The sequence below is a fragment of the Aedes aegypti genome, chromosome 1, assembly GCF_002204515.2.
Source record: "Aedes aegypti strain LVP_AGWG chromosome 1, AaegL5.0 Primary Assembly, whole genome shotgun sequence".
NCBI lineage: Eukaryota > Metazoa > Arthropoda > Insecta > Diptera > Culicidae > Aedes > Aedes aegypti.
This window is the reverse complement of record NC_035107.1, coordinates 146,700,930-146,728,290: the sequence shown is the minus strand read 5'-3', so window position 1 is coordinate 146,728,290 and position 27,361 is coordinate 146,700,930. Positions and strand designations below refer to the sequence as shown.

The 27,361-nt window shown below is 39.9% G+C and overlaps 2 protein-coding genes across 7 annotated transcripts in view; one reads left to right on the top strand and one right to left on the bottom strand.

The window, feature by feature from the left end:
* The window catches only part of LOC5576007, an 83,779-nt gene extending 73,038 nt beyond the window's left edge, over positions 1-10,741 (top strand). For all 6 annotated transcript variants that reach the window (XM_021850343.1, XM_021850345.1, XM_021850336.1 and 3 more), the window contains one exon: positions 9,635-10,741. In XM_021850343.1, coding sequence (XP_021706035.1) covers positions 9,635-10,494 — 860 coding nt within the window. In that variant the 3' untranslated portion in view covers positions 10,495-10,741. The remainder of the gene's footprint in view (positions 1-9,634) is intronic.
* An 8,243-nt stretch (positions 10,742-18,984) lies between these two features.
* On the bottom strand, positions 18,985-26,933 carry LOC110678003 (ribosome biogenesis protein NOP53-like). The gene is made up of 5 exons (XM_021850325.1): positions 26,707-26,933; positions 26,183-26,617; positions 20,113-20,327; positions 19,448-19,628; positions 18,985-19,393 (listed from the first exon to the last, which is right to left on the bottom strand). The coding sequence occupies exons 1-5, from the start codon at positions 26,820-26,822 to the stop codon at positions 19,051-19,053; spliced, it is 1,290 nt and encodes a 429-aa protein (XP_021706017.1). The 5' UTR covers positions 26,823-26,933; the 3' UTR covers positions 18,985-19,050.
* Between the last annotated feature and the right edge of the window lie 428 nt (positions 26,934-27,361).

Here is a 27,361-nt window from a genome sequence, read left to right as displayed (position 1 = left end):
TTCTGAGTGCTCGAACCATGCAGGTACTGCCTATAGTAACCTTTTCGGTTGAAGCATTGAACATCTTCCTTGATGATGAGCCCGACTGTCGTCATCCCGGCTATGATGCACACGGCCTTTTTAGAAACCGTTCGGTATGCGTTTGATACTCTTAAGCACCTGATCCTTCCAAGCGCTTTAGGTATCTGCTCGTTTTTGACCAGATTGGTTTTTCGTACCTCAGTATGGATAGCGCCACGTCTGTCCTCCTACAGGCATATTCAACGTTTGCTAGCAAAGCTGAGCTTGTCGTCGATCATTACCCCAACATATCTAACGGATCGCTTGAATATATGGTACAATCGCCTACCGAGATGAGCGCCCGTTGCGGTTGGCCACCACCACCTTAGTCTTTGTGATGAGCCAGTCCTAGTTTCCTAAAGCTCATCCATTCCTCAACTATGGAGATAGAGTGCGTTGCTGTCAACTCTACTTCCTCCATTGATTAGCCATAGACAACTAACTAGGTGATATCGTTGACGAACCCAACAATTAATACCCTTCGGAAGGCGCAGCCTCAGATTGAACCTTAAGGTACTCCCGCGGAAATTTGAATGCTTTTCTGTCCTTCCTCTGACCATCAAAAACTGTAGTGAGCGACAATCACTCATTTTTTTTAAGGCTCTCTGTGCTCGTGGCCACTACTGCGCCGGAATTAGTTGATCTGTAGTTTCTTTACCGATACAGATCTATTTTTAACTTATCTATATTTTACATCTTCTTTCACTCTCTCCTACTCATCTACTCTCACACCAAGCAGGTAGGAGAGAGCTCTGCTGTTAGTGAGGCTAACTGCCTGCGAAGAGGGTCAGTTTGTCTCAGTCACCATCTGATACTGACGGAGGATGGATGTGCTCCCCAAAGCACAGTCCTCCGTGAGGCGTCTTCTGGTGGCTGGGAGTCGAATCCATGACCTTCCGCTTATGAAGCGAAAGCGTAACCTCAAGGCTACAGACCCCCCTCAACAATCACGCATTGACTACCATGACTTTCATGCAACAAAAACATTCATGTGATACTGAAAATAAAAGTCACGCGCGACTGTGACTTTTTTTTTGGTCAGCAATAAATGTATCATGGTTGTAATGAATTACTGTAGCAGACGTTAACCTGTATTATCATAATTTGCCACTCACAATGTCCACCGATTGAAATATGTTTTTCTTTTCATTCTTGTATCAACCAGCCGCACTAGCTTGAGGGGCTGTCCATAACTCACGGGTTATTTTCCTATTTTTAGACTCCTCTTCCTTCGTCCCCTCCTGGTTTTTCGTCTATACAAAAAAAAATGTGTCGATCGTGATCTTTGGTCAAACAAACTATCCCGCCCTTCTCCCCCCATGGATGAGCACGTGGTTTATGGACAGTACCTTGTGCGAGAACGGCGAGTGTTTCGTGAACGTCAATCAACAACCATGTGTAAAACTTTGAATAATATTAAAATCAAAAGAAATAATTCATTATGATGACAACATAGAATTAGGTTGGAAAAAGTCACAGGAAACATAAATGAAAATCACATTCGTCATTTTTCCAGCTTTCTATCGTCGATCTATCCTTATTCTCTTTAGGATTTTTCCTCAACCTCTGGCTTTTGAATAAAAATATAATGAAGGTGTGCTCATTCAAACAATTCTGGTAACTTTAATTTTTTTTTCTAGCATAAAGTTTTTATTCATACACTTTCGACACAATATGAATTGTGTCACTGTATCACTGGAACTACACGGGAATAGCACATTTCTCCATGATAGAAAATGCTTGTTTTGCTCCAATTCCTATCTTCAAAACGCACGTTGTGAAGAAGCATCTGAAATTGATGAAATTTTCTGTAGTAGGTACAGAATATCCTCCGTGATTGAAATTGTCCTTTTCGAGCGCGCTACGCAATCGTCTGTGTCATCCTCACATTAGGAATTTGTTTTATTTCCAATAGGGTCCTAAAGCCCTGTCTCAATTTTAGTTCCAAACGCTTAAGTTTAGGGCAGAAACACATGTTTACTCAATTTTTAATTGATTTTCATTGGTTTAAGTACAAAAAACATTTTTTTATGATTTTGTCACACCTTTTGGTTTAAACTCAAATGTTGGGTATATTTTGTTTTCCGTGTCCCTTCCGAAATGTCAGATAGGAACAACCCCAGTGTTCAAACTATATGCCCTGTGGCATTTTTGTCGAAAAAGTGAATGTCAAACAAGATCACAAGTGTCAAGGTTCATATTCGAAACCATTTTTAAAATTGAAGTTTAAAAATGTTATAGCCGTTATTTGAGCTGGAAAACTTGCTAAAGTAGTTGCAATAACATGCTCTTTCGTATTATTAAATAAAAACAAGAATTCATTAAACATTTTAGGACCCAATTTATTAAGTATTTATTAATACTTAGACCTAATCCAAGGAATAAACTTATATTTTACCTGTACTCTGAAACTGTCGTTGGTATCTGCAGAAAATGTTCCTTTTGAATTTTCAACACGTAATAATAAACATTACGGCACTATGGAGACGATAGCAACCGCTGGAGGGGAAAATTGTATTAACAAATTCGCCAGTTCGCCGACTCACCATCTGTCATTTTCCTCCCCTCGCTGTTTACCACTCCCCGCATCCACTGACTGCTTAGATTGCTGTATCTGTACCTAAAGGTACCTTGGTTGCATCGTGATTGTTTTTTACATTCATTTTGCATTGCCGTCATCCACGACAGCATAACCACAGACAAACAGACGTAACACTTAGAACAAATTTCGATCAAAATCATAGTCACGAGGATATGTACGCCCAATGCTAAAATCGGTGTGTTTGGCCGACGGGCCAACAGATGGCGGTAGTGTGTAAACGTCAAACACGAACAAAAACGATGAGAGCGCCGCGAGCGGCAGATTGACCACCTACCGTATTTTTGAAACGACCGTTAAAAAGGTGGTCGATGGACAATGATGAGAGTGTTACGTCTGTTTGTCTGTGGCATAACGTTCATGGGAGGCTGAAAAGAATGGCACGCTACTCTCATCCATGTCAGGTAATACATTCATGGCTGCAGTAAGAATGTATCAGTAGCAACCTGAATGTCACGAATTAATGTTTTGAAACCTCTTGCATATGAATGTAATAGCAATGCGACAATAGCATCAAAAATGTATTATACGCTTCACTGATCCAAATAACTTCTAGAAGCTTACACAACTGCATCGGTACCTTGAGGCGATGAAGTGCGTAGGCTATTGCTTCCCAGCTTGCGCTGTTGAACGCATTCTGCACATCTAGAGTGACAACCGCGTAGTAACGGATGCCGCTCATTTGTCGTAGTAACGGATTGCCACCTTAGCTGTCTGCACGATCGACTGGATAGCGTACAGAGTAGATTTACCTTTCCTGAGACTGGTTGTTTAACAGGCCGTCTGCACCTTCCGTATACGGTACTAGCCTGAGGATCAACCTCTCCAACAACTTGCCCGTCGTATTTGGTAGACAGATAGGTCTATATGCCGACGCGTCACCCGCCGACGGGGTTTTCCCGGCTTTGGTAGTAGCACCAATTTATGTCGCTTCTATGCAGCATTGCATCGCGGGTCTGTACATGCCCGGCTCCGCATTGACTGTAGCTTTTAGAGCAATATTCGGGATACCATAGGTCTCGGTGCGTTGAGGCGTCCAGAATAGATTTACTTGCCTGAAACCAAACTGGTTGTTAGACAGCTTATTCGCACCTTCCGTATATGGTACTAGCCTCCATATCCATGATTCATATTTATACAACCGCAAATACTGTGTCTTGTACAACGCGGATTTGGTTCTCGTTTGCCAGCCCAATTAAAACCCGGTTCTCCGTTTAATGCTTTATTTCTTTTTTTTTCAGTTCATTTATTTAACAGGATCAAACGTGCTTTGCACTTTACGGAGCCAAAACACATAATAGGAAAAAATTTACAATTTTAACATTTTTAAAGTATTCAAATTTACGATTAGCTCTTTCGCGCTGTCTTTTTTGGGCGCAGCACCTCCGTGGACATGGATCCCGCCGCTGCGAATTGGGCTCGTCGCGCGTTCGCTTGATGCTTAATAAATATAATATAATATAAATATAATGACCATCTACCTTAGACGTCTCTTCAGTGGTTCGAAGACTTTAAATAATGATTTGAGTCTTCTATTTATGATTAGCTTGAGCTGTCCGGAAATCGAATCAAAGTGTCCGGAATATGAGGCAAAAGTAATGAAGCGTTCAGCATATGAATCATGAAAAGTTCATACATTTCTATTGCAAATACTTTCCTTCAACAATGTTCTTTAGCGTATCAACTAGTGAATTTGTCATTCTGGGCTCAATTGAACGCGATTAACTAGTGTACGAGACGAAACAGTGACATAGGGTCAATTTTCAATATATTTGAGACGAATATTCCATACAAACTTTGAATTGAATGCGCCACCTGGGGGAGCAACCAAATGAGTTGAAATGTTGAGAGAGCTTTTTTCTTACCCTAAGGCACATATCTAGGGGGTGCCCCGTTGAATTTTACAACTTTTTTGTTTAAGGGCCAGTCTAATGCTTATCCATGGCATTGTTGGCTATGTTGACCATTTTAGCCAGCTCGGCTAACGCCTTTTCCTGCCTTCCTTTCCGTTCAAGTTCTTCCTGTTCTTTCTTTCGCTGTTCCAATTGTAGCTGATCCGTTGTATGTCCTTCTGCTGACTGAAATACTGTCTCCTCGATAATTTCTTCCTCTATAAATTGCACATCATCCTGAAAATCCGGCTCTCCGCATTCCACAACTCCAGCATACGTCTTACCAGCCTTTTTTCTTTTCTTTTATCTTCCTGGTTTTCCGCTGTGGGCAAGCATCTCTATGATGGCCTTCCAGATTACACAGAAAGCATTTACCTTTCAGACCTCATAGAAGACCCTCGCCTTCCATCCATTGACTTCCATTGATGGTGGAATCTCCTTCTCAATGGCAATGAATGCCCCGCGAACTCCGGTGTAAAGATGATCCAAGACTAACCCAGAAGGAAACTTCTCCCTGGTAATAGTTCTTACTTTTACGTACTCCGCGAACATCACGGACAGCATATCGTCGAGCACCTCCGGGGGGAGATCAAATACTCGCACGTAGCTGATCCTCTTTCCCGCAATAGACATAAGAACGTCCACTATTTTTCCATCGGCGTAGTTAAATTTCAATATTTCCTGATTTTGCCGTAGCGTTTCCTCCATTGCCTCAAGCGATTTGGAGAGTTTTACAAATGGATCTTTGTTGAGGCAATTTGTAGACCACTTCCATTGACATGGGATTCGAACGCAACCGTTTTGTGAACTCCGCGATCTCCACCCATGACGGCGTGACATGACAAGCGTTGTACGGATAAGTCAGATTCATCGGAGGTTATCCGGGTAACTTTCGGTTATTGTGCGGTAAAAACTACCATTTTAGGGGGTTAACTTAAGCGCTCGTACCGGCAATTTTCAGCAGACCAGAAATGCGCTTGATTTTACCATGTCTGTAGTCGGAATCAGATTGTTGTAAATTATTTCTGTCAAATGTACCAGTAATGCGGTGGGGTGTACCGTAAACATAGTAAATTGGTCTGAATTTCCATGGTAGTTTCAAGAATGGGCGTAGTCAGCTAATATAGTTATTTTTACCACAGAATTTTTTTCCCGTGCAGTGGTAAACTACGACCAGCAACTCCTTTATTCCGCTTCTCTCACTATCAGTAACTTTGTCAACAACATTTCGCTAATTCACTCGGTTCATGGCCGCCTCTGGGGCCTTCCTTAGTCGAGTGGTTAGAGTCCGCGGCTACAAAGCAAAGCCATGCTGAAGGTGTCTGGGTTCGATTCCCGGTCGGTCCAAGATCTTTTCGTAATGGAAATTTCCTTGACTTCCCTGGGCATAAAGTATCATCGTACCTGCCAAACGATATACGAATGCGAAAATGGCAACTTCGGCAAAGAAAGCTCTCAGTTAATAACTGTGGAATTGCTCATTGAACACTAAGCTGAGAAGCAGGCTTTGTCCCTGTGAGGACGTAATACCAAGAAGACGAAGAAGAAGATTGCCGCCTCTCTCCATCCTCGACTGCCACACTCTCCAGGTGCTGGTGCACCTGGTCAATCCACCTAGCTCGCTGCACCCCATGCTTTCTTGCTCCGACCGGATCATAAGAGACACCATCATAACAGATCTGTTGTCCGGCCTTTCTGCTACATGCCCTGCCCATCGTATCCTTCCAACGTTGGCCGCTGTGGTACTTGTTGACTTGATAGTTGTATAAGAATGCACTCTATCAAAATCACGGCTTGCTCAGTTCAAAGTCAAGCTACCGCATCTCCTTTTCTTCGACAGAAGATGTGTTTTTGCTTTGTGCAGACAACTTTTATTTAAATAAATACCGTTTTGATTCATATTACGAACAGCTTCAAATTCCGGATACTCTACTTTGTATGGGAAAGATTACACATGAAATGTTTCAATTTTTACCGTTCAAAAGTTTTCACTTTCAAGGCTCGTTTTAATGAGCATTTTCCATAAATATCTATGAAATATAATGACCAACTACCTTAGACGTCTCTTCAGTTGTTCGACGACTTCAAATAATGATTTGAGTCTTCTATTTATGATTAGCTTGAGCTGTCCGGAAATCGAATCAAAGTGTCCGGAATATGAGGCAAAAGTAATGAAGCGTTCAGCATATGAATCATGAAAAGTTCACACATTTCTATTGCAAATACTTTCCTACATGAGTATTTTCGAAATTATTTTTAGTTGATGGCTCCATTTTTTATGTGAGTTACGCTTGCCTCCCCAGCCTAGTACTACTCCATCACTATCTTATTTGCCTGTCTTTTGTTTTGAAGCGAGATAAGTTGCCTTCTCCGAATGGTTGTCCAACTATTACTAAGGCATCTCCCTGTCGAAACATCCTTATTGCCTTCTTTGGTCGAATTTCTACCCACCATTTCGGCGCCTCCCTTTTTCAAGCGAGTCATTCTTGCCTTCTTCGGTTTTAAGCCTGATTTGCTATTGAAAAGGAATCGCTAAAGAAATTTCTCGCCGATTCCTTGCAGAAATTTTCTACAGCGACTCGTATTTGAACTGACAGTTCTTTTCAACTGCGTACTGCGATCAGAAAAAAGCGCATTCTTGATCGATTCCTTGCAGAAATTTCCCATGCATCAAGATAGGCCGAGAAATTACTTGTCAGCAGCGAATCAGGCTTTAACCGTTAAAGCGTCTCTCTACCATTAGGCGAGACATTTCTTTTGCCTTCTGCGGTTGGATTTTCATCCGCCATTAAGGCGTCTCCCCATTTTTAGGCGAGACTTTTAGTTTTTCCTCATACCTGATCCGATCAGATGTTGTCCGTCGGAAAAGCAGGTATCTTATAGTTACCCTTATTCAATGAATTGAGAATTCGCTTGAGATCCGTTCCTATCTGTATATGAATGTCGATAGTTTTTTCTCCACTTTCTACTGTCAAGCCAAGTTGTATAATAATGCACTCTATCAAAATCACGGCCTGCTCTGTTCAAAGCCAAACTATTGACTTCGCAGCACCAATCTGGAGTTCGCCGGTTGGACTTCCGAAGCGAAGTTTTGAACGAACTAACACTGTCATTGCTCTGCCGGCTCGGCTTTTATCTCGACTGTTTTAGAAAACTGTCCAACATCACGTCGACGGAAGAAGTTTCACCGCAACGGAGGATTTGTCAGTTCGAGCGCGCCAAAATCCTTTCGATTGAAAATGTGTTGGCGGTGCTTAAGGTGCAACTGTTTGCTATCCATAAATGATGATGAATTTTGTAGTTTTGGGGATGTGATATCGGTTCTACCGGACATAGATGAACTGAAAGTGTATCAACATGCCTGTTGTTAGCAAGCATATGATCCGGATAGATCACCGAATGATCGATATGATATACAACAGAAATATTTTCTTTTCAACGATATTTTGAACATAGATTGTTCATGGATGCCACGATGAGTCTATCGTGTGTTACCTTAAGTTCGTTGATAAAGAAGAGGAAATTGAGCGAAGTTCTTTTTCTGAATTTTATCGGGATGCACAATACCACAGCCACCTTCTGTTCACTGGATTCGCCATGGAGTTGGACGAGCTCGTGATTCATCCTTCGCCGCCACATACCATTCTCCTGCCTGAAGATCGTCCTCAGCACCCGGCGTTCGAAACACCCTAGAGGTTGCAAATCCTCCTCAAGCATAGGCCACGTTTCATGCCCGCGGTCTTATTAGCGTTTTGTACATCGTGCATTTGGTGTGAGGGTGAATCTTTCTCGGCCGCAGTTGTCAGCCGTCAGCAAAAATCCAAGGTAGACGAACTTGTCAACCACTTCGAAAGTATCCCTGTCTATTGTGACACTGTTTCCTAAGTGAACCCTATCGCGCGCAGTTCCCCCTAGCAGCATGTAGGATGCAGAGCTACTTGGACACTTCCATGATTCACTTGCAAGGAGGGATTGTCTGAAACTTTACACTTCAATACATGTAGTGAATCTAAAGTGCCAAAAATAGGATCCGGCACCCTAGTTTGTTTTCGACGCATTCAGAGTGGATTTAAATGTTTACAGGCACTCTAGACGCATTAATCACCAGTCCGTCTGTTAACAGGAAGCTACAAGCGGGTGAACAAATCTGCCAACGTTTCAAATTTTCTCCCAATGAAGGATCATTCAAATATTACGTAGCGTAAATTTTGCTAATTTTAGACCCCCTCCATCCCCCACGTAACAGGTTTTTTATGGAAAATATAAAATTTGTGTATGGACCGTAACACCACGGAAGACCCCCTCCCTCCCTCTGTGGCGTTACGAATATTTGAACCGACCCTAATATCCATGTCGTCCGCGAAGCAGACACCTTTCTATCATTTCATTTGGAGCGCTCTACTTTGATAAGTTTACGTCCATACATCGCCCATACATTTGTGTGAGGGATGATTGCAATATGACGTCCATCGTTTTTTAGAATTTGTAGACCTCCTTTGAATGATAGACGTCATTTATAAATGATCCCTAATGTACCTACACTCTACACCGCACATCTGCCGCCGTACCCTTTCTGATATCTGAGCTTCTCCTGGCACCGAACTCTCCTCTAGCCTAGTCTCAAGCTCATACTGACCAACTGTATCTTACCCCAAGTCATTTCTGATTATGCAGTGTCTGCCAGCACCGCCGAGCTCGTTGTTCGATCAGCCGACAATTGCATCTTCCCAACTTCAACCACTACATCTTGGTCTCCGACTCTTGGTTCCTCGTCCAGACTCCACCTCATCGTCCAGGCTATACCTTCTCATCGAGGCTCTTCCTCTCGTACAGTTTCTGCTTAATTTTTATTCCTCATTAAATCAGCCTCACCATCTCCTCCAGGGCGTGACTGGGCCCATAACCTGTTCAAATACAGAAACATAAGGAGATGTCCTGCTCTGCGAACTTAAAAACATGTCCAGACCAACATCTATTGCATAGGACCATAATCGCTTTGGGAATTGGTGGCGGCTGCATTCGTTACAACTGTTATCAATGTCAATGTCACGTCTAAAATACTAATCATTCGGCATTTTTCCAGGTGAATCGAATGTGTACACTCTGGGCAATATTGGCGCTCATCGTATCGTCAGCACCAAGTTACCGTCGGTCGGTAGCACCCGCGAGGCCATGACAGCCGCTGGAAATACGACTACTCGCCTTCTCGGAACATTCCAAAAAGTGGACTACGTCTTCATCGTAGGTTTGGCTGGTGGCATTCCGCATTACACCGATTACAAGAAACACGTCCGTTTGGGAGACGTGGTGATTGCTGCCGTGTCCGATCAAATCAAGAGCTCGTTGGATGCTCTGGGCAGAACCAATGCCAAGCCTTACTGTTACGTCTACAACGGTCAAGGTGATCTAAAAACATATTATCCAGTTGATGACTGTCTGCAGGCGATCGGGAAATCGCTGCAGTTGAATGATGATGGCAAGAAGCCTTGGGAGGTTTATATCAAGGAAGGTTTGATCAATCTCAACAACAGAAGTGATAACGATTTTTCGCGACCATCCCCGAATACTGACAAACTTTACATGAACATCGGAAACAAGGATGTCATCGAGGTAGCACATCCCGTGGATCAGGACGATGTCGACGGAGTACCTCAGACAAGACTTCATGTCGGCCCCATCGGGTCGGGATACGATCTCATCAAATCCGATAGTCTCAGGACACAGTACTCACAGGAGTATGGTCTTGTGGCCACTGATGTGGAAATGAACTCGGTGCTGGATAGCATCGTAGGAAACTGTCGGGACAGTTTCATCCTGGTTAAGGGCGTTTCCGACTACAAGGACGGCACTACATCGAAGAAGTGGCAAAACTACGCATCTCTAGCCGCAGCGGCCGTGATGAAAACGATAATCTGTGCAATGGATGCACCGACGAATGTTTAACGCTGCATTGCCATTGAAACATACGCCAGTCTTCTGAATGAAAGCAAACTGTAATCCGCAACCGATCTAGTTTTTCGACCAGAAAGTACCAAAATACTATTTTTTACTTTTTACGGCGTAAGTGTTTTTTATGTATTTTATCGTAATTTATTTCTTATCATTCATTCAAGTGAATATCTGAGGAAGACCAACTAGCGTGGTAGATGTATGATTATTTTATTTATATTAGAAACAGATGAACCTACAATCGTATTTTATTTTTATTTCGGCTGAAGCATACCGAACGAATTCCGGATTTTTTCATTTGTGTTGTAGCCAGTGCCGTAGCGTGCGGTTGGCCAGGTTGGCACCCGCCAAGGGCGCCAGCCTTTAGGGGGTGCCAAAATGCGTCACGCATTTGGTAAATATAGGAAGAAATTTATTAAATAAGGGCGCCTCTTAAGTCACAATTTCAAAAGAAATTTCGCATCGTAATAATGGAAAATTTAAACATTTCTTCAATCACTTATTTGATATTTCAGATGATCCCCATAGATTAATTTCAAGAATTTAACATTTCAGTGTGTATAGTTACTTGATAAATCTCTAAGTGATCTTCCTTGTATTTTATAGTCCTCAAAACTGGTTGTGCTCAAACCAGTTTTTATGGCTATCAAGTTTGTGGTGTTCAATTTGAGGTGCATACTGAGAAAAAATAAAGAAATATTCAAATAAACTTGATGAGGACTGTAAAGACTTTTGAGCAATTCTCGCTGAAACCAGGCCGCCATCGGCACCCATCGTTAGAATTCCAATTTTATGTCACTGATCGCTAGTTTTCGATAAAACTTAAGGGTGGTCCTTTCTGTTTTCTCAAATTGGTGGACCCCTCGTACGCCAGCTAGCTAAACAGTTTGCGAAAAGCCCATTTTTTGATAAATCTTGGGTATTTCTTCACGGGATATGTCTCATATTTCACTTGGAACACATAGCAAACTTAGTGGCATCGTATAGAGAAAGGATATAGCTTTCATTTAAACATGAAAAAAATTTTGGCGACTATTTTAAATTTGGCCGCCATTTTGAAGTTTTGTAAGAAAAATCGATTTTCCACCATTAGCGCACCGCTAGTTTTGAATTCTGAGATCACCATCAGAAAGCTGAGGAAAAATTGCGTAAGATAGGCTACAAAAACTAGGTGAGCAAAGGTATTTACCCTATGATATGTACGATTTTCTAAATCATGTTCTACTATTTTGACGTATATGGCGAGTGCAATCAATCCAAACATATTTTTTTGTCCAACAAAGAAACAAGTTTTCAATCGTTGGTGTATTATTTGAGACAGATGAAGAATAGGAGTATTAATTTGAGTGAAAAAATCTGGCGGCCATCTTGGATTTTGACGCCATCTTGGTTTTAAGTATGTAACCCGGCAGCCTTACGAGTTTCCCGGATGTAAGTTAAAGTGGCTTAAGCGCCACTCCGATTGGAGACCACTAACCGTTTTTGGAGGTTGCCCGACCTTTTGAGACCCTTCAGGGTTAAAGATTTTCCCAAAGTTATTGGGCGGGAAACGAGTTGGCTGACCTAGGGAAACAAGATGCCTCACGACTGTGAAGTCGTGCGAACCAGAAAATTTTTGTGTGGAAAAGCGAAATCTGCCGGTAACTAGACAAGTGCCGCGAGGGGTATCATCACGGGCAGACTTCACCAGTAAACACTTCGAACAAGCCACGTTCGATGAGAGAAAAATCCTTGGTTGGATTCAGGACCAACCTTCCCAGAAAATACTCAAAAGAAACTACAAAAAAAACGACCGAAGTGTGAAATGTACTCCTACATCTACCGCCTCAGATTTCACTCATGCCAATTGCTGTTCAAAGATTGTTGTTCTGTACTGTAACCCAGACTCCCATTTATTTAACTCAATTCAACTTTCATTTCAACATTTGTATGTACAATTCTTTATCGACAATTTTCATAGGCCTATCTATCTAATTCATCCTAATTCATTCCCTCTTACGGTAACTAACTATAAATCTCCTACTCGTGCGGTACTCTTGTGCGGTGCGGTATTCATTCAGTGAGCGATTCAAATTCAAAACTTAAAGCCTGCTACCGGCGCTCACGCGCGGCCAAACGGTACGGCTATTTGCAGCGGCCACACTAGCTGATTTGGCTAAGGCTAGGGGCAAATCTCACCATGCGCATGGGAATCAAAAAGCATGCATGCTACTTACAGTTTGGACGCTGTCTACTGTCGTGGGGGCATCTGCGGTTTGCTGACTTGAACTATTAGTACCACGTGTACTGCACGCGGTCTCCTCTCCGGTGCTCGACTCTTGATGCTTCTCGCTCGCTCGATGATCGTCTTGCCTGCCGTTCTCAACGGCACATCCCACGCAGATTTGTGGTCTTCAACGACGGGGGACGGCCGTCTCACCAACGATCGACACTGACTGTGGTCTAGTGGATACGGTCCTCGCCTCTCACGCTGGTGGTCACAGGATCGAATCCGGTCGGGGTACTTTTTTCCTTCGCTGTTTCTCACTCGGACGTATCGTCGTCGGAGCTGAGAACCTCGCCGGTAGAAACCGGCCTTGTTGCTTGGCGCCCTGCCAAGGGCGCGGGAGTAACGTACGCTGCCCTCTCCGGCCACGTGTACCGCCGGGACTTCCTTCGCAGCAGGAAAGCGGGGTCAAAAACGCTCTCTAACGATATGGGGGTGGTGCGACGGGCTCGCAACGTGCCACAAATCTAATTAAAAAAAGGTTGATGGCGGGTGTTGAACACTGTACACTGCACCATTATGCACAAAGGTCTTACCGCTTAATCCGCAAGTCTACACTCGCACTTAAACCGCAATAAACGCACTACTACGCACTTTCTGCTAGCAAATCTACCTAATCTATTCGAGGGAAACGAAAGAAAATCTAATTAAGGTAAACTCAAAGCACTTTCACACTTTTTCTAAGTTCACCTTTCGGAACACACCACGGCGCCATAACTAATTCGGACCGTTCTCGCCTCTTCCGCGGACCTGAACGAAGTGAATGAGCTAAGTCTGAAGATCCTCAGATAAGGCGTGAGATGTGGAGGTCTTCGTCACCAGATATTACGCGAAATTAACGAAGTTAATTTCGCGAAAGTCAAGACTTTGCTTTCACGCACACCAACGTTCCAAATTCGTCGGGTGAAAGCATCCCATTTCCCCAAGATAGATATCCCAAATCGCTGCCCTCCCGAAGATTATGAATAGGAAAGGCCGGGTCAACGATTCTTCAATACGATCTCGACAGGTCGATGTCCGAGGATCGTCACATGGTCGCTTCAACAAAGTTCGTATGGCTGCTGAGGTTTGGCGCAAGAAGGCTAGTTGGAACTCATTTAGTTTATGGACTGCGGTGTAGAGTAAGTGAGCTCAGTGAGTCCATTGAGTTCTATGCAAATATTCACTCAAACTGAGCGGTCGATTTCAAGGGGTAGTTCAATGGTGGAGTTCATTACATTTGCTACTGATGCTATTTATTTACACATTATAATTACAAATTCATGGTACTGCTACAAGTAATAGAATTAATTTTTCACCTTGTTAGCACTCAACATGTTGAATTTCAATGCTACCGTTACAATTATTCTTCTTTTTCCTCACGTTACGTCCCTACTGGAACAGAGCCAGCCCTTCAGCTTAACTAGTTTTAAAAACAAAATATCAAATAGGATTTTTTTAACGCTTATTTTCTACCTAAATGATTCTTCTGCATATCTAAAATAGCATTATTTCTTTCATTTATTTGGTCTAGAACCATTGATAGAAATGAACAATCAGTTGAACAGCTGAGATAAGATAAGAAAGATAGAATCTGATAGTTTTTTTTACCGGAGGCCTCATAATTCAACATAATGAGCGCTGAGATGGTAAAAAATCATTCAACTCCTAAAAACCAAGATGGCGTCGTAAGCCAAGATGGCCGCCAGTTCCATTTGTTTAACATTAGTCGTCTCACGTCACGGTGAGAACGACTCGTATCGACTCACACGCCGCGCATTTTATATGTTAAAAGAGACGAAAACGAAGGCATTGCAATCGAATCAGACACTAACGTATTAAAAATTTGGTACAAATTTACTTCATTCGGCTCGCTTATATTATGGCATCCAAAAGACGTAAAATCACATGATTTTTTGGGAAAGCGTATATTTAATGAAATTACGCGAAATTTACATATATTGAGGCTAATTTTATTGAAAAAGAATATTTTTGTGTTAAATGAGACCAAAAGTATGGGATCGCGACAAAGCCGCGAAAATTTGAATTTATCGCCTTGGTCACACGCGAAATTTAATGAATATGACCGCGAATTGGGTTGTTAAGTGATGAAAAATTCACACCTTTTTGTAGTTTGATTGAAAGAGTACATTTTTCTAAGTGTAGGACACAATTTTACTGCGCTTTAATATCCTAATTTTGATATAGTAAATGATTTTAAAAGTTCATTCCATCGACTCAATGACATTTTAATTTACATAAAGACAGCTCGTCCCGAAGTAATATTTACCGAGCGGTGATTAAACGCGATTTTCATACTAAATTCAAACGTGTTTTAAACATAGTTCCAGGGCACAGAAAATCATGAAACTTTGGATTCTGGCTCAGTTTTTAACGTAGCATTAGAATATGTTAAAAACAGGATACCCTTAAACAAGCCAATTTCCATTGTCCCTAATTATTATCGTCCAACAATGATCAAGCATTCATTACAAAAACGTGTTTTGACGTTAACTACGTCTTACGGCAATATACCATCAGTGCACCAGTATCCGCTCATGTTCCAGTAGCCCGCTCACACTGAAAAACGATAAGTTTACACAAAGTAAATTTGAAAACTATAGCCGCTATACGGTTCAAATCGACAAATAGAATTATACTGTGGACATTTTTTGTGTATTAATCAAAATAACCTTACTTTTTGAACTCGTGAGCGGGCTACTGGAACATGAGCGGGTACTGGTACGCTTTTCAAAAGTTGCGCTTGTATAGTGACTATCGCATCAAATTTTTAACGTTCTCATCAATGATTTTTTTCTTCTTTTATCATCGGCTGTTCTTTAGCGATGCATTTATTAAATAGTTGTCAATATAATAGTCTAGTGCCATTCCAGAATAAGTTGATCATCAATTGATATGACGCTTTTGAAAGAGGGCGTAGGGTCTCTGACATTAACATGTGAAAAACAAATTCCAGTACCAGCATTATCAGCATTCGAAAAATGTAACAATGAATCTGTGAAGACAGCCATCCTCACATAATTAAATTAATATATCTTTGCATAACAAGAACACGAATTCAAATAAAAAATCAAGTAGTAAATTGTATTTCATTAGCGGCTTCCAGGCTAGTACCGTTATCTTATATCATTGAGTAAAATATATTTTGAAGTAGGGGACACTTCGTCATACAGAGGAGTTTTCTAACTTACGAATCTTTAGAATCTTTTTGTCATATACATTAGCGACAATTTGATAGACAATGACCTCCAACGAACAAGAGAAGACGTGCTTAACCTCAACTAATTATAAAAAAAAATGTATGGTGTTGATTTGTCGAATCTTCATTTTTGAATTTTTCGGGGCAAGAAAAATTCGGGGTTATGGTCCATTCGGGAAATGGTATTCGGGGGTAACGGACTATTTCGGGGTAATGGATTTCGGGGTATTGGTTTTCGGGGGTACTTGACCATTCGGGGTATTGACTTTCGGGGTGATGGTTTCGGGGTAATGGTTTCGGGGAAGTTTATAGGATCGGTACTGGTACGTGACGGTACGGGTGTCAATTTAAAATCTAAAATGTTGCGACCGTCACGAAATTATGTTAGATTTTGAACTAAAGGAAGGCTGCAACTATGACAATTGACTAAAATTCAAGTGCAGAAAATCACTTGGCGTAGTTAACGTCATGCGGTCGTGTCTTGTACACAACCCCCTCTGATTTTTTTGTATATAAATAGTTGACCAAAGTCGTGTAAAAACAGTGTCAAGGGTTTATCAATCGAAAAATGTATTGTTTATAATTAATTTCTGAAATTATTTCCAGCAACATTAGTATTCACTTTTGAAGTCCTGGACAAGTTTCTGAGAAACTTTTGATCTTTTTCGGTTGTTATTTTTTGCCGTTTCTGGCTTATCTGCCGAGTATTGATGATGTTCCTTCAGAAACCTGGTTTAGGATTTATTCCTAGATTACTCAGATCAAATATGGGTCCTGGTTTTTGTCAAAATTCAATAAAAAAAATTCGGACAAAAATTCATCCCAAAGTTGCTCTCTAAGTTTTGCCAGAATCATTTCCAAAACTTTTCCCACTGATTTTTTACATTTTCTTTGGAAATGTCTATGGAATATTAACCTGAATTCTTTCAGAAAGTTATCCGGGAGTCTCTATTTTTCTGGAATCAAGAATCATGATAAGGTACCGTGGGGCAAGTGGGTAAATGGAGTTAGTGAAAATAATTGGTATATTTAACTGAATATGTGAATGAACGTTTTAAACTCATGTGTAAACCTTTGAGGCTATTGAGAACATTACGATAGGTAAGAGAGTTCTGAGATTTTTCAGCCATTATTGCATAATAGAGCGAAAGATAGTTAACTTGTCAAATGTCACTCCATAACAAGTTAGCGGCGTGCAATATATAGCTACCTAGAGAGCAAACACAAATTCAATCTATAATAAGAAACTTTTCACGCTCCCCACGTGATTAGAAAATTGAAGGTGTTTTAATTTAGTTATTTTAGGGCTACGACGAATTAATTCTAAAACTTTTTCTATTTCAGTTCGAAACTGTCAGATAGGACAACTTGAAAGTGGTACAGAAAATTATTGTCCGTAACTTTTTTCCACTGAAAATAATAAAATAAAATTTCACGCCGCCGACTTGTTACGGAGTACTAGTTGACATGTTAACAATCATTCGCTCTATTATGCAATAATGGTTGAAAAATCTCAGGAATCTCTTACGTACCGTATTGCTCTGAATGGCCTCAACGGTTTACGCATGATTTTGAAACGGTAATTCACATATTCAGTAAAATATACACATTATTTTCACTTGCCCCGCGGTACCTTAGTTATAATATTGTTGAATGATTTTAACAAGTATAACTGAGCAGAATAAAATTGAATTGACAAGAATAAATTTTTCTTTGTTTACATGTTACTTATGTTATTGCTCATTGGGGCGCCTTCACAAATGTTGTAGTTAATAGAAATCGTGAATATAACTGTTAGTTTTTGAATTTATTGTTCAAAACGATAAACTTTTCACTTGTGAAAAGTAAAGAGACTTCCTTCAAAGGGCAAATAGCCCACTGGAAGCATTAACGTGTAGTGTCTTTAAGGAGACGTTTTTCAAAAACTTTTTCTGTATTATTTTTTCTTCAATTTTGCATAAAAATAAATTTTAACATACTGCTTATATTTGGTGGGAGTTAAGCTAAAAAGTACACGACTTCATTAGTTTTAATCCCAAGAATCCCAACTATGCGAAATCCATTACCCACTTGCCCCACTTACTGATTTCAAAATTACACTATAGTTGCCTTTATAATAATAAATATTTCTTTCTTTCTTTTCATGTTTGAAAAGCTAACCCTGCCTTAAATTTCATTAAAAGTGACTTTAGTGACCATTCTCATGAAAAAGGTGACTTTAGTGACTGTTCTGGCACGGACAATTTGAGTGGACTGTATCGATAAGTCCGTCCAGACGCGGGTCTTCAGAGGTCCTTGACCTCCACCTTCTCACTATGAATACTGAGGACGAGTTTTAACGCAAATCTAAACTTTATTTTCGACCGCGATCTGAGTATAGAGACGTGTTCTCTTGGTGGACATTGGTGGCTAACCAAATGTATTCGGGTGCAAATTGGCTGTTATAAACAAACGCCGATATCTGGATGCGGCGATCTCTCGGGAAGCGAGAGATGGGAGATAGCTCTTATCGCTCGTATCATGGAAGAATTAAACATCTTCAATGCGATCTAAAGAGATCAGAACCAGGAGTTCACAAACCAAATGGGCCGAACAGTGACTTTTTGTTGAAAATAGTGACTTTTTAGTTAGACTTTGAACCTTTAGTTTATAACAATGAACTTACACCATACTAATAATACCTTAGATACTATTACAGATTACGTGGAACTCAATTAGAGATTAACTTTTTTTCAAACTTCTTTCACAAGAAAACCATGAACCAATATTTTGAGATAATTTTCTCCCAATAATTTTGCTCGAAGTAGTTGAAAAAAGTGACTTTTTGACGAAAAAAAAGTGACTTTAGTTGAAATGGCTTCAAAAAAGAGACTTTAAAGTAACTGACTTAAAAAAAGTGAGCAAGTCATTAAAAAGTGATTATCGACATAACATGGAAGAAAACATTTTATAGTAATGCATATAAACGATAGTTCTTTTATGCATCCTGGCGTGTGATATTTCAAAGAATTTACGATGATTCCAAAGTGTTTGGGTACTTTATTCCACATTCTTTAAACTATCAGAGCAATAAATACCCCAGCCATTATGGCGCCTCCTTGTGGGTACTCAGCGTGTAACGTTTCCACTTCTTGAGCGTCGACCGATTCGTACGCGGAATGCCATCGCGATGTTTCTTGGGCGCAATCAAGGTACGTTTCTGGAAGCTTTTAAACCTATCCGCCACTAAACTCTTGGCTGGCGCGAGTGTCCGCAGGCTATCTGCCAGCTCAGTAGGTTCCAGGAAGTCATCCTCCGGTTCCTCGTACTGAAGGTACGCCACCCGACCGGGTTTTTGCAGCTTCTCTTCCATGCGTTTGGCACGGTTTTCCCGCTTCTTTGCTATACCTTTCTCCTTTTTGTTCAACTCAGTGCTTAATTCTTTGACCCTAGAGAGGAAAATTTTTAGAATTTAGTCCCACGATAATAAAATACAAACATACTTGTTAATGTCCTTCAGCTTCTTAAGCTCCACCTTAGTAATGGCTTCCAGGTTCCGCCTTGCAACTGCCCGGAATTGTCGATTTTTCTCGCTTCGCTTTTTTTTCTTGTTCTGAACCGGCTGGTTGACCGCAGAGTACTCGTTTTCACTGTCTTCTTCGTCTGGGGCGGCGGTAGTTTTATCTATTAGAGAAAAACATTATCATGTAATTACCCAAGTAGCCAAAAAGCACTGTAATTCGCCCTGCGTGCTAATGTAGTGCTATTATAGATATTATTTCTAAATGAGGAACATATTGCAAGTTAGGCACATTGGAAAATAGATGCCTCAACTAAGAAAACTAAAGAACAAAAAAGGGGGAAACGGATGTATATCATATAGTTATATAAAAATTCTGATATTTCCAGAATTCAGTAACGATTTTGCTACGCTTGCAATAAATTTGAACGAAATCGATTGAATTTTCTTTTTTTTAACTCGTGTGTGTATCCAAAATTTTCTTAATCGCCCCAAATCCGTACGTACGTACGTTCACAATAATACAAAAATGATCCATAAATGTGGGACGACTTGACGTCAAATCATTTCATATTCAGCATCAATTGGAGATTACCCAAATTTCATATATTTTAAGGAAAGGTTCATATAACAACCTATTTAACATACCTGCATTCTCGAATAAACCCTCGGACATTTCCTTGAGGACCATTGCTTCCCTTTCTTCCTTGGACATTTTGATGAACTTTTTAGTCACAACCCGATCCAGATGTTCACTGTGCTTGATTTTCTTCCGCTCCTTTTCTATCACTGTCTGCTTCAGCTCGTTGTAATCGTCGATCGAAGGATTGTAACTAGCGCCACTGGCCGGTATTTCAACATTTCTGCAAATAAAAAGTGATAACAAATTTGCTGTTGAATCAAGATGTGCTGAAAACACATAAGGTAGGAGCGATTCTATAACATTCCCCCGAAAGCAATTCCCCAGAATACGAACGTACGAACCTAAGACATATTTATTCCATTTGGGGTAGCCCTGATCTGCCCATAACTGCATATTTGTAACATTCGACAAAAGTAGGCATTGAGTAAATGGAATACCAAGTGTGCATTTTATTGCAAAATGCTGCCGTGAATCGCAAGTCAGTCCCATCTGTAAAAAGTAGGCATTGATAAAATGAGCTGTGAAGTTTTCAAACTAGTTTTCCATACGAATATTCAAAAATTTCCAAAAGATTGGAGCGTGTTCCAATCCTTATGCAACTTTTACAACTTGCTTTTCACTACGATACCTTTCCGAGAAAAATATAAAGATCATCAAAACAAATTACATGTTTGTGTTCCATGGTGCGAAAGTCTATAGTGGGACTGATATGCGGTCACTTTTCATAATGGGACAATTTGACTTGCTGTTTTTTTTCCTATTTTTCCGAAAAAAACATATTATTTCATTAGTGCAGCTGAAAGAGCATTGGAAGAGATGTTGAAAACTGAACTCAACTCAATTTTGACGAAAATGCAGATGGGACTGACTTGCGATTGACGGCAGTTATGGGAGGTAACTAAAATTTCAATAAATTACCAAGAACTCAAAAGTGCTTATTTGAGGCTGATATTTTGTACAACTCATATCGCATACTAGGTGAATAGTCAAAAAATAATTCTGATCGAATTTTCATTGCTATTACATTACGAGGCACATTTATAATCTCAATGTGACTGTTATGCGGTTATTTTTTTTTATTTTTTTTTTTTTTTATTTTTATATCAGTATCATTCCAAACATTACATTCATTTCTTATATCTAGGTGTTCTGTGTTATTTGACAACACTATCATCCTAATTTGGTAAAACAAATTTAAGATTTAATTAACATTTTGTTAACAACATATTACATTTCATTTGCCGTAGCAGTTCAGTTTTTTTTTACAGGTGAGTTGATTTCACCTGCTTATAAGAGAAACAAAAAATGTTTTTAATATACTTAACCTAACTTAACCTAAACATATAACGCATTAATCGTGGCAATAGAAGATTGTAACGATTTTTGCCTGAAATTATTAATGATTGTATTTGACATTTGTTCCAATGTTTCAACATTGGATATTCTATGTAACTCATTGGTACTATACCAGGGAGGAAGCCTCAGAATCATTTTCAAAATTTTATTTTGAATTCTCTGCAGAGCTTTCTTCCTGGTATTACAACAGCTAGTCCATATTGGTACAGCATACAACATGGCTGGCCTGAAAATTTGTTTGAATATCAACAGCTTGTTCTTAAGACAAAGTTTTGATTTTCTATTAATAAGGGGATAGAGACATTTTACATATTTATTACATTTGGCTTGAATGCCCTCAATGTGATTTTTGAAAGTTAAATTCTTATCTAGCATGAGCCCTAGATACTTAACTTCATCTGACCAATTTATTGGAACCCCTCTCATCGTGACAACATGTCTACTTGAAGGTTTCAAATAAAGAGCTTTTGGTTTATGTGGGAATATTATTAGTTGAGTTTTGGAAGCATTGGGAGAAATCTTCCATTTTTGCAAGTATGAAGAAAATATATCCAAACTTTTTTGCAATCGACTACAGATGACACGCAGGCTTCGTCCTTTGGCGGAGAGGCCTGTGTCATCCGCAAACAAAGATTTTTGACATCCCTGAGGTAGCTCAGGTAAGTCAGATGTGAAAATATTGTATAATATTGGTCCCAAAATGCTGCCTTGGGGAACACCAGCTCTTACAGGAAGTCTTTCAGATTTGGAGTTCTGATAATTAACCTGAAGTGTACGATTTGACAGATAACTTTGAATTATTCTAACAATGTATGTTGGAAAATTAAAGTTTTTCAATTTTACAATCAAACCTTCATGCCAAACACTGTCGAATGCTTTTTCTATGTCTAGAAGAGCAAGACCAGTAGAATAGCCTTCAGATTTGTTGGAACGGATCAAATTTGTTACACGTAAAAGTTGATGAGTGGTCGAATGTCCATGGCGGAATCCGAACTGTTCATTGGCAAAAATTGAATTTTCGTTGATGTGGGCCATCATTCTGTTCAAAATGACCTTTTCAAAAAGTTTACTGATGGAGGAAAGCAAACTGATTGGACGATAGCTAGAAGCTTCTGCAGGATTTTTGTCTGGTTTTAAAATTGGAACAACCTTAGCATTTTTCCATTTGTCAGGAAAATATGCTAATTGAAAACATTTGTTAAATATATCAACTAAAAATGATAAGCTACTTTCTGGAAGTTTCTTGATGAGGATGTAGAAAATTCCATCATCGCCAGGAGCTTTCATGTTTTTGAATTTTTTAATAATAGTTCTCACTTCTTCCAAATCAGTCTCCCAGGCATTTTCGAAAACGTTCTCTTGATTGAGAATATTTTCGAACTCCTGAGTAACTTCATTTTCAATTGGACTAGTAAGTCCTAAATTAAAATTGTGCGCACTTTCAAACTGCATAGCAAGTTTTTGAGCTTTTTCGCAATTAGTTAGTAATAATTTGTTTTCCTCTTTCAATGCCGGTATTGGCTTCTGAGGTTTTTTCAAGATTTTCGATAATTTCAAAAAGGGCTTAGAGCCAGGGTCCAATTGAGAAATTTTATTTTCAAAATTTTTGTTTCTTAATTGAGCAAAACGTTTCTTGATTTCTTTCTGCAAATCCTGCCATATAATTTTCATAGCAGGATCGCGAGTGCGTTGAAATTGCCTTCTCCTCACGTTTTTAAGACGGATCAAGAGTTTAAGATCATCGTCTATAATCACGGATTCAAATTTTACTTCACATTTTGGAATTGCAATGCTCCGGGCTTCAACAATGGAATTTGTTAAAGTTTCAAGAGCATTGTCAATATCAAGTTTAGTTTCTAAAGAAATGTTAACATCAAGATTGGAGTCAACATACGTTTTATATATATTCCAGTCGGCTCGTAAATAATTGAAAGTGGAGCTGATAGGATTGAGAATCGCTTCTTGGGATATTTGAAATGTAACAGGGACATGATCAGAATCAAAATCAGCATGAGTAATCAGTTGGCTACAAAGATGACTAGAGTCGGTTAAGACCAAATCAATCGTAGATGGATTTCTAGAAGAGGAAAAACATGTGGGGCTATCAGGGTATTGAATTGAGAAATATCCTGAAGAGCACTCATCAAATAAAATTCTGCCATTGGAATTACTTTGAGAATTATTCCATGACCGATGTTTGGCATTAAAGTCACCAATGACAAAAAAATTTGACTTATTGCGAGTCAATTTACGCAAGTCAGTTTGGAGCAAATTAACTTGCTGCCCAGAGCATTGAAAAGGCAAATAGGCAGCTATGAAAGTATATTTACCAAACTGTGTTTCAACAGAAACACCTAAAGTTTCAAAAACTTTAGTTTCAAATGATGAAAACAGTTGATGTTTTATACGCCTATGAATGATGATTGCAACTCCCCCACATGCCCCATCAAGTCGATCATTACGATAAACAAAAAAGTTAGGATCTCTTTTGAGTTTAGATCCAGGTTTTAAATACGTTTCGGTAATAACTGCTATATGCACGTTATTAACCGTAAGAAAATTAAACAGCTCGTCCTCTTTACCATTCAGAGAACGAGCATTCCAATTTAAAATGTTTAAATTATTATTTGGATCCATTAGAAAAACGTAATCCAATAACAATTTGATTTGTAAATTTTACACCTACTTGGACTGCTTCAGTCATAGTGGTGGCTTTGAACATTGCATCAATCATTAGATTCAATTGTTCAGTTAGAAAATTAAAATCAGAGGCAGACATGTCATGTGATTTCCCATTGGAATTTTCGGTAGACGAAGAAGCGGAGTTACCTGTGGCGGTAGGGTTTTTTCCATTTGATTTGAAACTAGTAGAATGGGTACCCATGGATCGAGCAGGGGAGGAGTTCGAATTTCCTGCTACGATATCGGCAAAGGATTTACCGTGGGTAGATACATTCGAAATAGAAAGATTCGAACGGCTACCCGACGGATTAAAATTAGTTTGTGACTGAGCATGATTATGATCTTCCTGATGGGTATGATTCCTAATCAAGCGATCGTTAACTGAAAAATGAGCATTGTTTGATACTCTACCAGGCAAATTCCGGAAACGACCGTTATCGTAACGGATATTATCTTTCATCTGCCTGGCACGAGCCTCAATGACCTTTTTTCGTGAAGGACAATTCCAAAAATTGGACTTATGGTTAGCCCCGCAATTACAACATATGAATTTGGTGGTATCTTCCTTCACTGGACAGACGTCTTTGGCGTGAGAAGAACCTCCGCAAATCATGCATTTAGCATCCATGCGACAATTTTTTGTACCATGACCCCACTTTTGGCACCGACGGCACTGAGTGGGGTTCTGGTAATTTCCTCCAGGTTTCTGGAAATGTTCCCATGTCACACGGACATCAAACAAAAGTTTTGCTTTTTCTAAAGCTTTAATATTATTTAGTTCTTTTTTGTTAAAGTGAACTAAATAAAATTCTTGAGAAAGCCCTTTCCGAACAATGCCAGATTGGGTTCTCTTTTTCATAATGATTACTTGGACTGGGGAAAATCCAAGTAAATCATTTATTCCATTTTTGATCTCTTCAGGTGATTTATAGTCACTTGAGAGACCTTTCAAGACAACTTTGAACAAACGTTCAGTTTTGTCGTCATAAGTAAAAAAATTGTGCTTCTTCTCTTCAAGATGTTTGAGAAGAAGCTCACGATCTTTAAGAGTTTCCGGCAAAACGCGACAGTCTCCTTTCTTTGCGATTTGGAAGGAAACCTTGATTCCCCTAATGGAGTTCAAGATCTCCTGCCTAAATCCCCCAAATTCGGAACAACTGACCACGATAGGCGGCACTCTTTGCTTCCTCACTTGAATCAAAGAGCCTGGGCTAGAGGCTGCTTCGATTTGGTGTTCGGAAAATTTGTCTAGAGCATCGAACTGATTGCTCATTTCGATACAATTATTCATTTCACCCTTGGAAGAAACTTCGCATTCCGGGGAAGCGTCCTTTCTTCCATTCTTGCCACGTGTAGTGACAGTTTTAAAACCCACTTTTTTGGAAGGAAGTAGTGAATTCAGAGATTCACCCTTCCTTTTGTTTGTTGTTGATACCATGTTTAATTAATAAACGAAAGAAGACGTGACCTTCGAGAGGTTTTTTCCCAAGACGGTGTCCAAGAAGGATTACCACCGCTAGCTTTCGCCAACGGGTCCAACGAAAAATCGAAGGCACGGGTCCAAACAAGGATCGTAAAGGGATCAATAGTAGAAAAAATAGTACTGAAAAGTACTGTTTTAGTAGCACTGAAAAGTACCGTTTTTAATTTTAGCACTGAAAAGTACTGTTTTTGTAGCACTGAAAAGTACTGTTTTATTGCTTTAGGTAGTTTTTAAGAAAACTTCCAAGAGCAGAGAGAATTCGTGTACGCACAGCACGAAGGTACGATGCGCACTGTTATGCGGTTATAATTACCAATGTGACAAAACAACTTGGTTTTTTTTTCGAATTTTCACAGATTTTATTAAGTAGATCGAAATCATCGAAAGTATTTATCATTTGATGACTCTCCATGGTATTAACTCCAATTTGTCAAACATGTCGAATGTGACTGTTATGCAGTTAGGGGCAGTGATGCACCTTCTTAAATTACTGATGAAAAGCTGGATACAACACTATATTGAATTAAAATTGAAATTTGAAAGTAGCTACTTACTGAACTGCATTAGGCTTAGCGTGCGTCGACTCTGCAACCTTAACCAGAGGCTTTCCGGTGTTTTTCATATGATGCAGCACAACATGTTCCGGGAACCATTCGTGTTTCAGTTCCGAAGGAACGGCTTCTTCTGCCCAGATGTCCTTGTTGAAGCTATTCTTGACGCCACGCAGCGATTTGCGATTTCCGACCAACGATTTCAACTTTTTCTGCTCCAATCTTGAGACTTGAGAAGTTCGCTTTGTTATTTTGGCATCGTTGGTCACCCTATTTCGCTTTACGATGGGATCCGGAACTTTGGAGCTGTTTTCCAGCGAAATGCAGTACTTGGGACTGGCGGAGAATTTGTCCTTGCGTGCTTTCTTCAGGCTCTTTTCGGTAGATGGAATCGTCTCGGACAAAAAGAGCTCGGCATCCGATTTATCCGCAACGGTTCTGAAACAGAATGAATCATAACATTGCACACATGTGGACGTTTACCTCTCCGCTTCTAGGTTATGAAACAAGGCGAAAATAACTCTCACCCGATTCGTTCCTCTTGACGTTGTTCCTCCAGGAATGAGTCCACATCCGAAATATTGATGTTTTTCCTCCATGCGGCTTTAGTTTTCATCGATATGTGACGATTTTTTTCCTTCATTTTCACGAATTTTCCCAAAAATTACGTAGAGCTGAAAATCAAACACACAACACGACAAACTCCGATCTGCGATCCGTCACTGACCGGAATGAAGTGAGCAAAACAAAATAATGCAGTTTTGTGCCTTTTCTTTGTCTGCCTCATTCGCATACACACACGAAAATTCTGCCCGACTTTAACGACATCTGTGGGAATTTTTTCATTGATCCCGCGGGACATAAACTGAAATGTTTCATGCAAGCACGCACGGGAAAAAAAATCTGTGGTAAAAATTACTATTTTAGCTGACTACGCCCATTCTTAAAAGGGGCCGTCCATAAATGACGTAGCATTTTTTCACTGATTTTTTACACCCCCCTCCCCCCTCGTAGCATGTCGTCACAAATGCTGGTACTCCCCCCTGGAAAATACGTAGCATATCGAGCACCCCCCCATTCCTATATTTTTTTATTTGTTTTCCTTAGTGCCTGGGTTGAAACAAAAAATTAGAATTGAGAATTTCCATACAAAGTTTGATATTGATTAATGACTGAAATGAA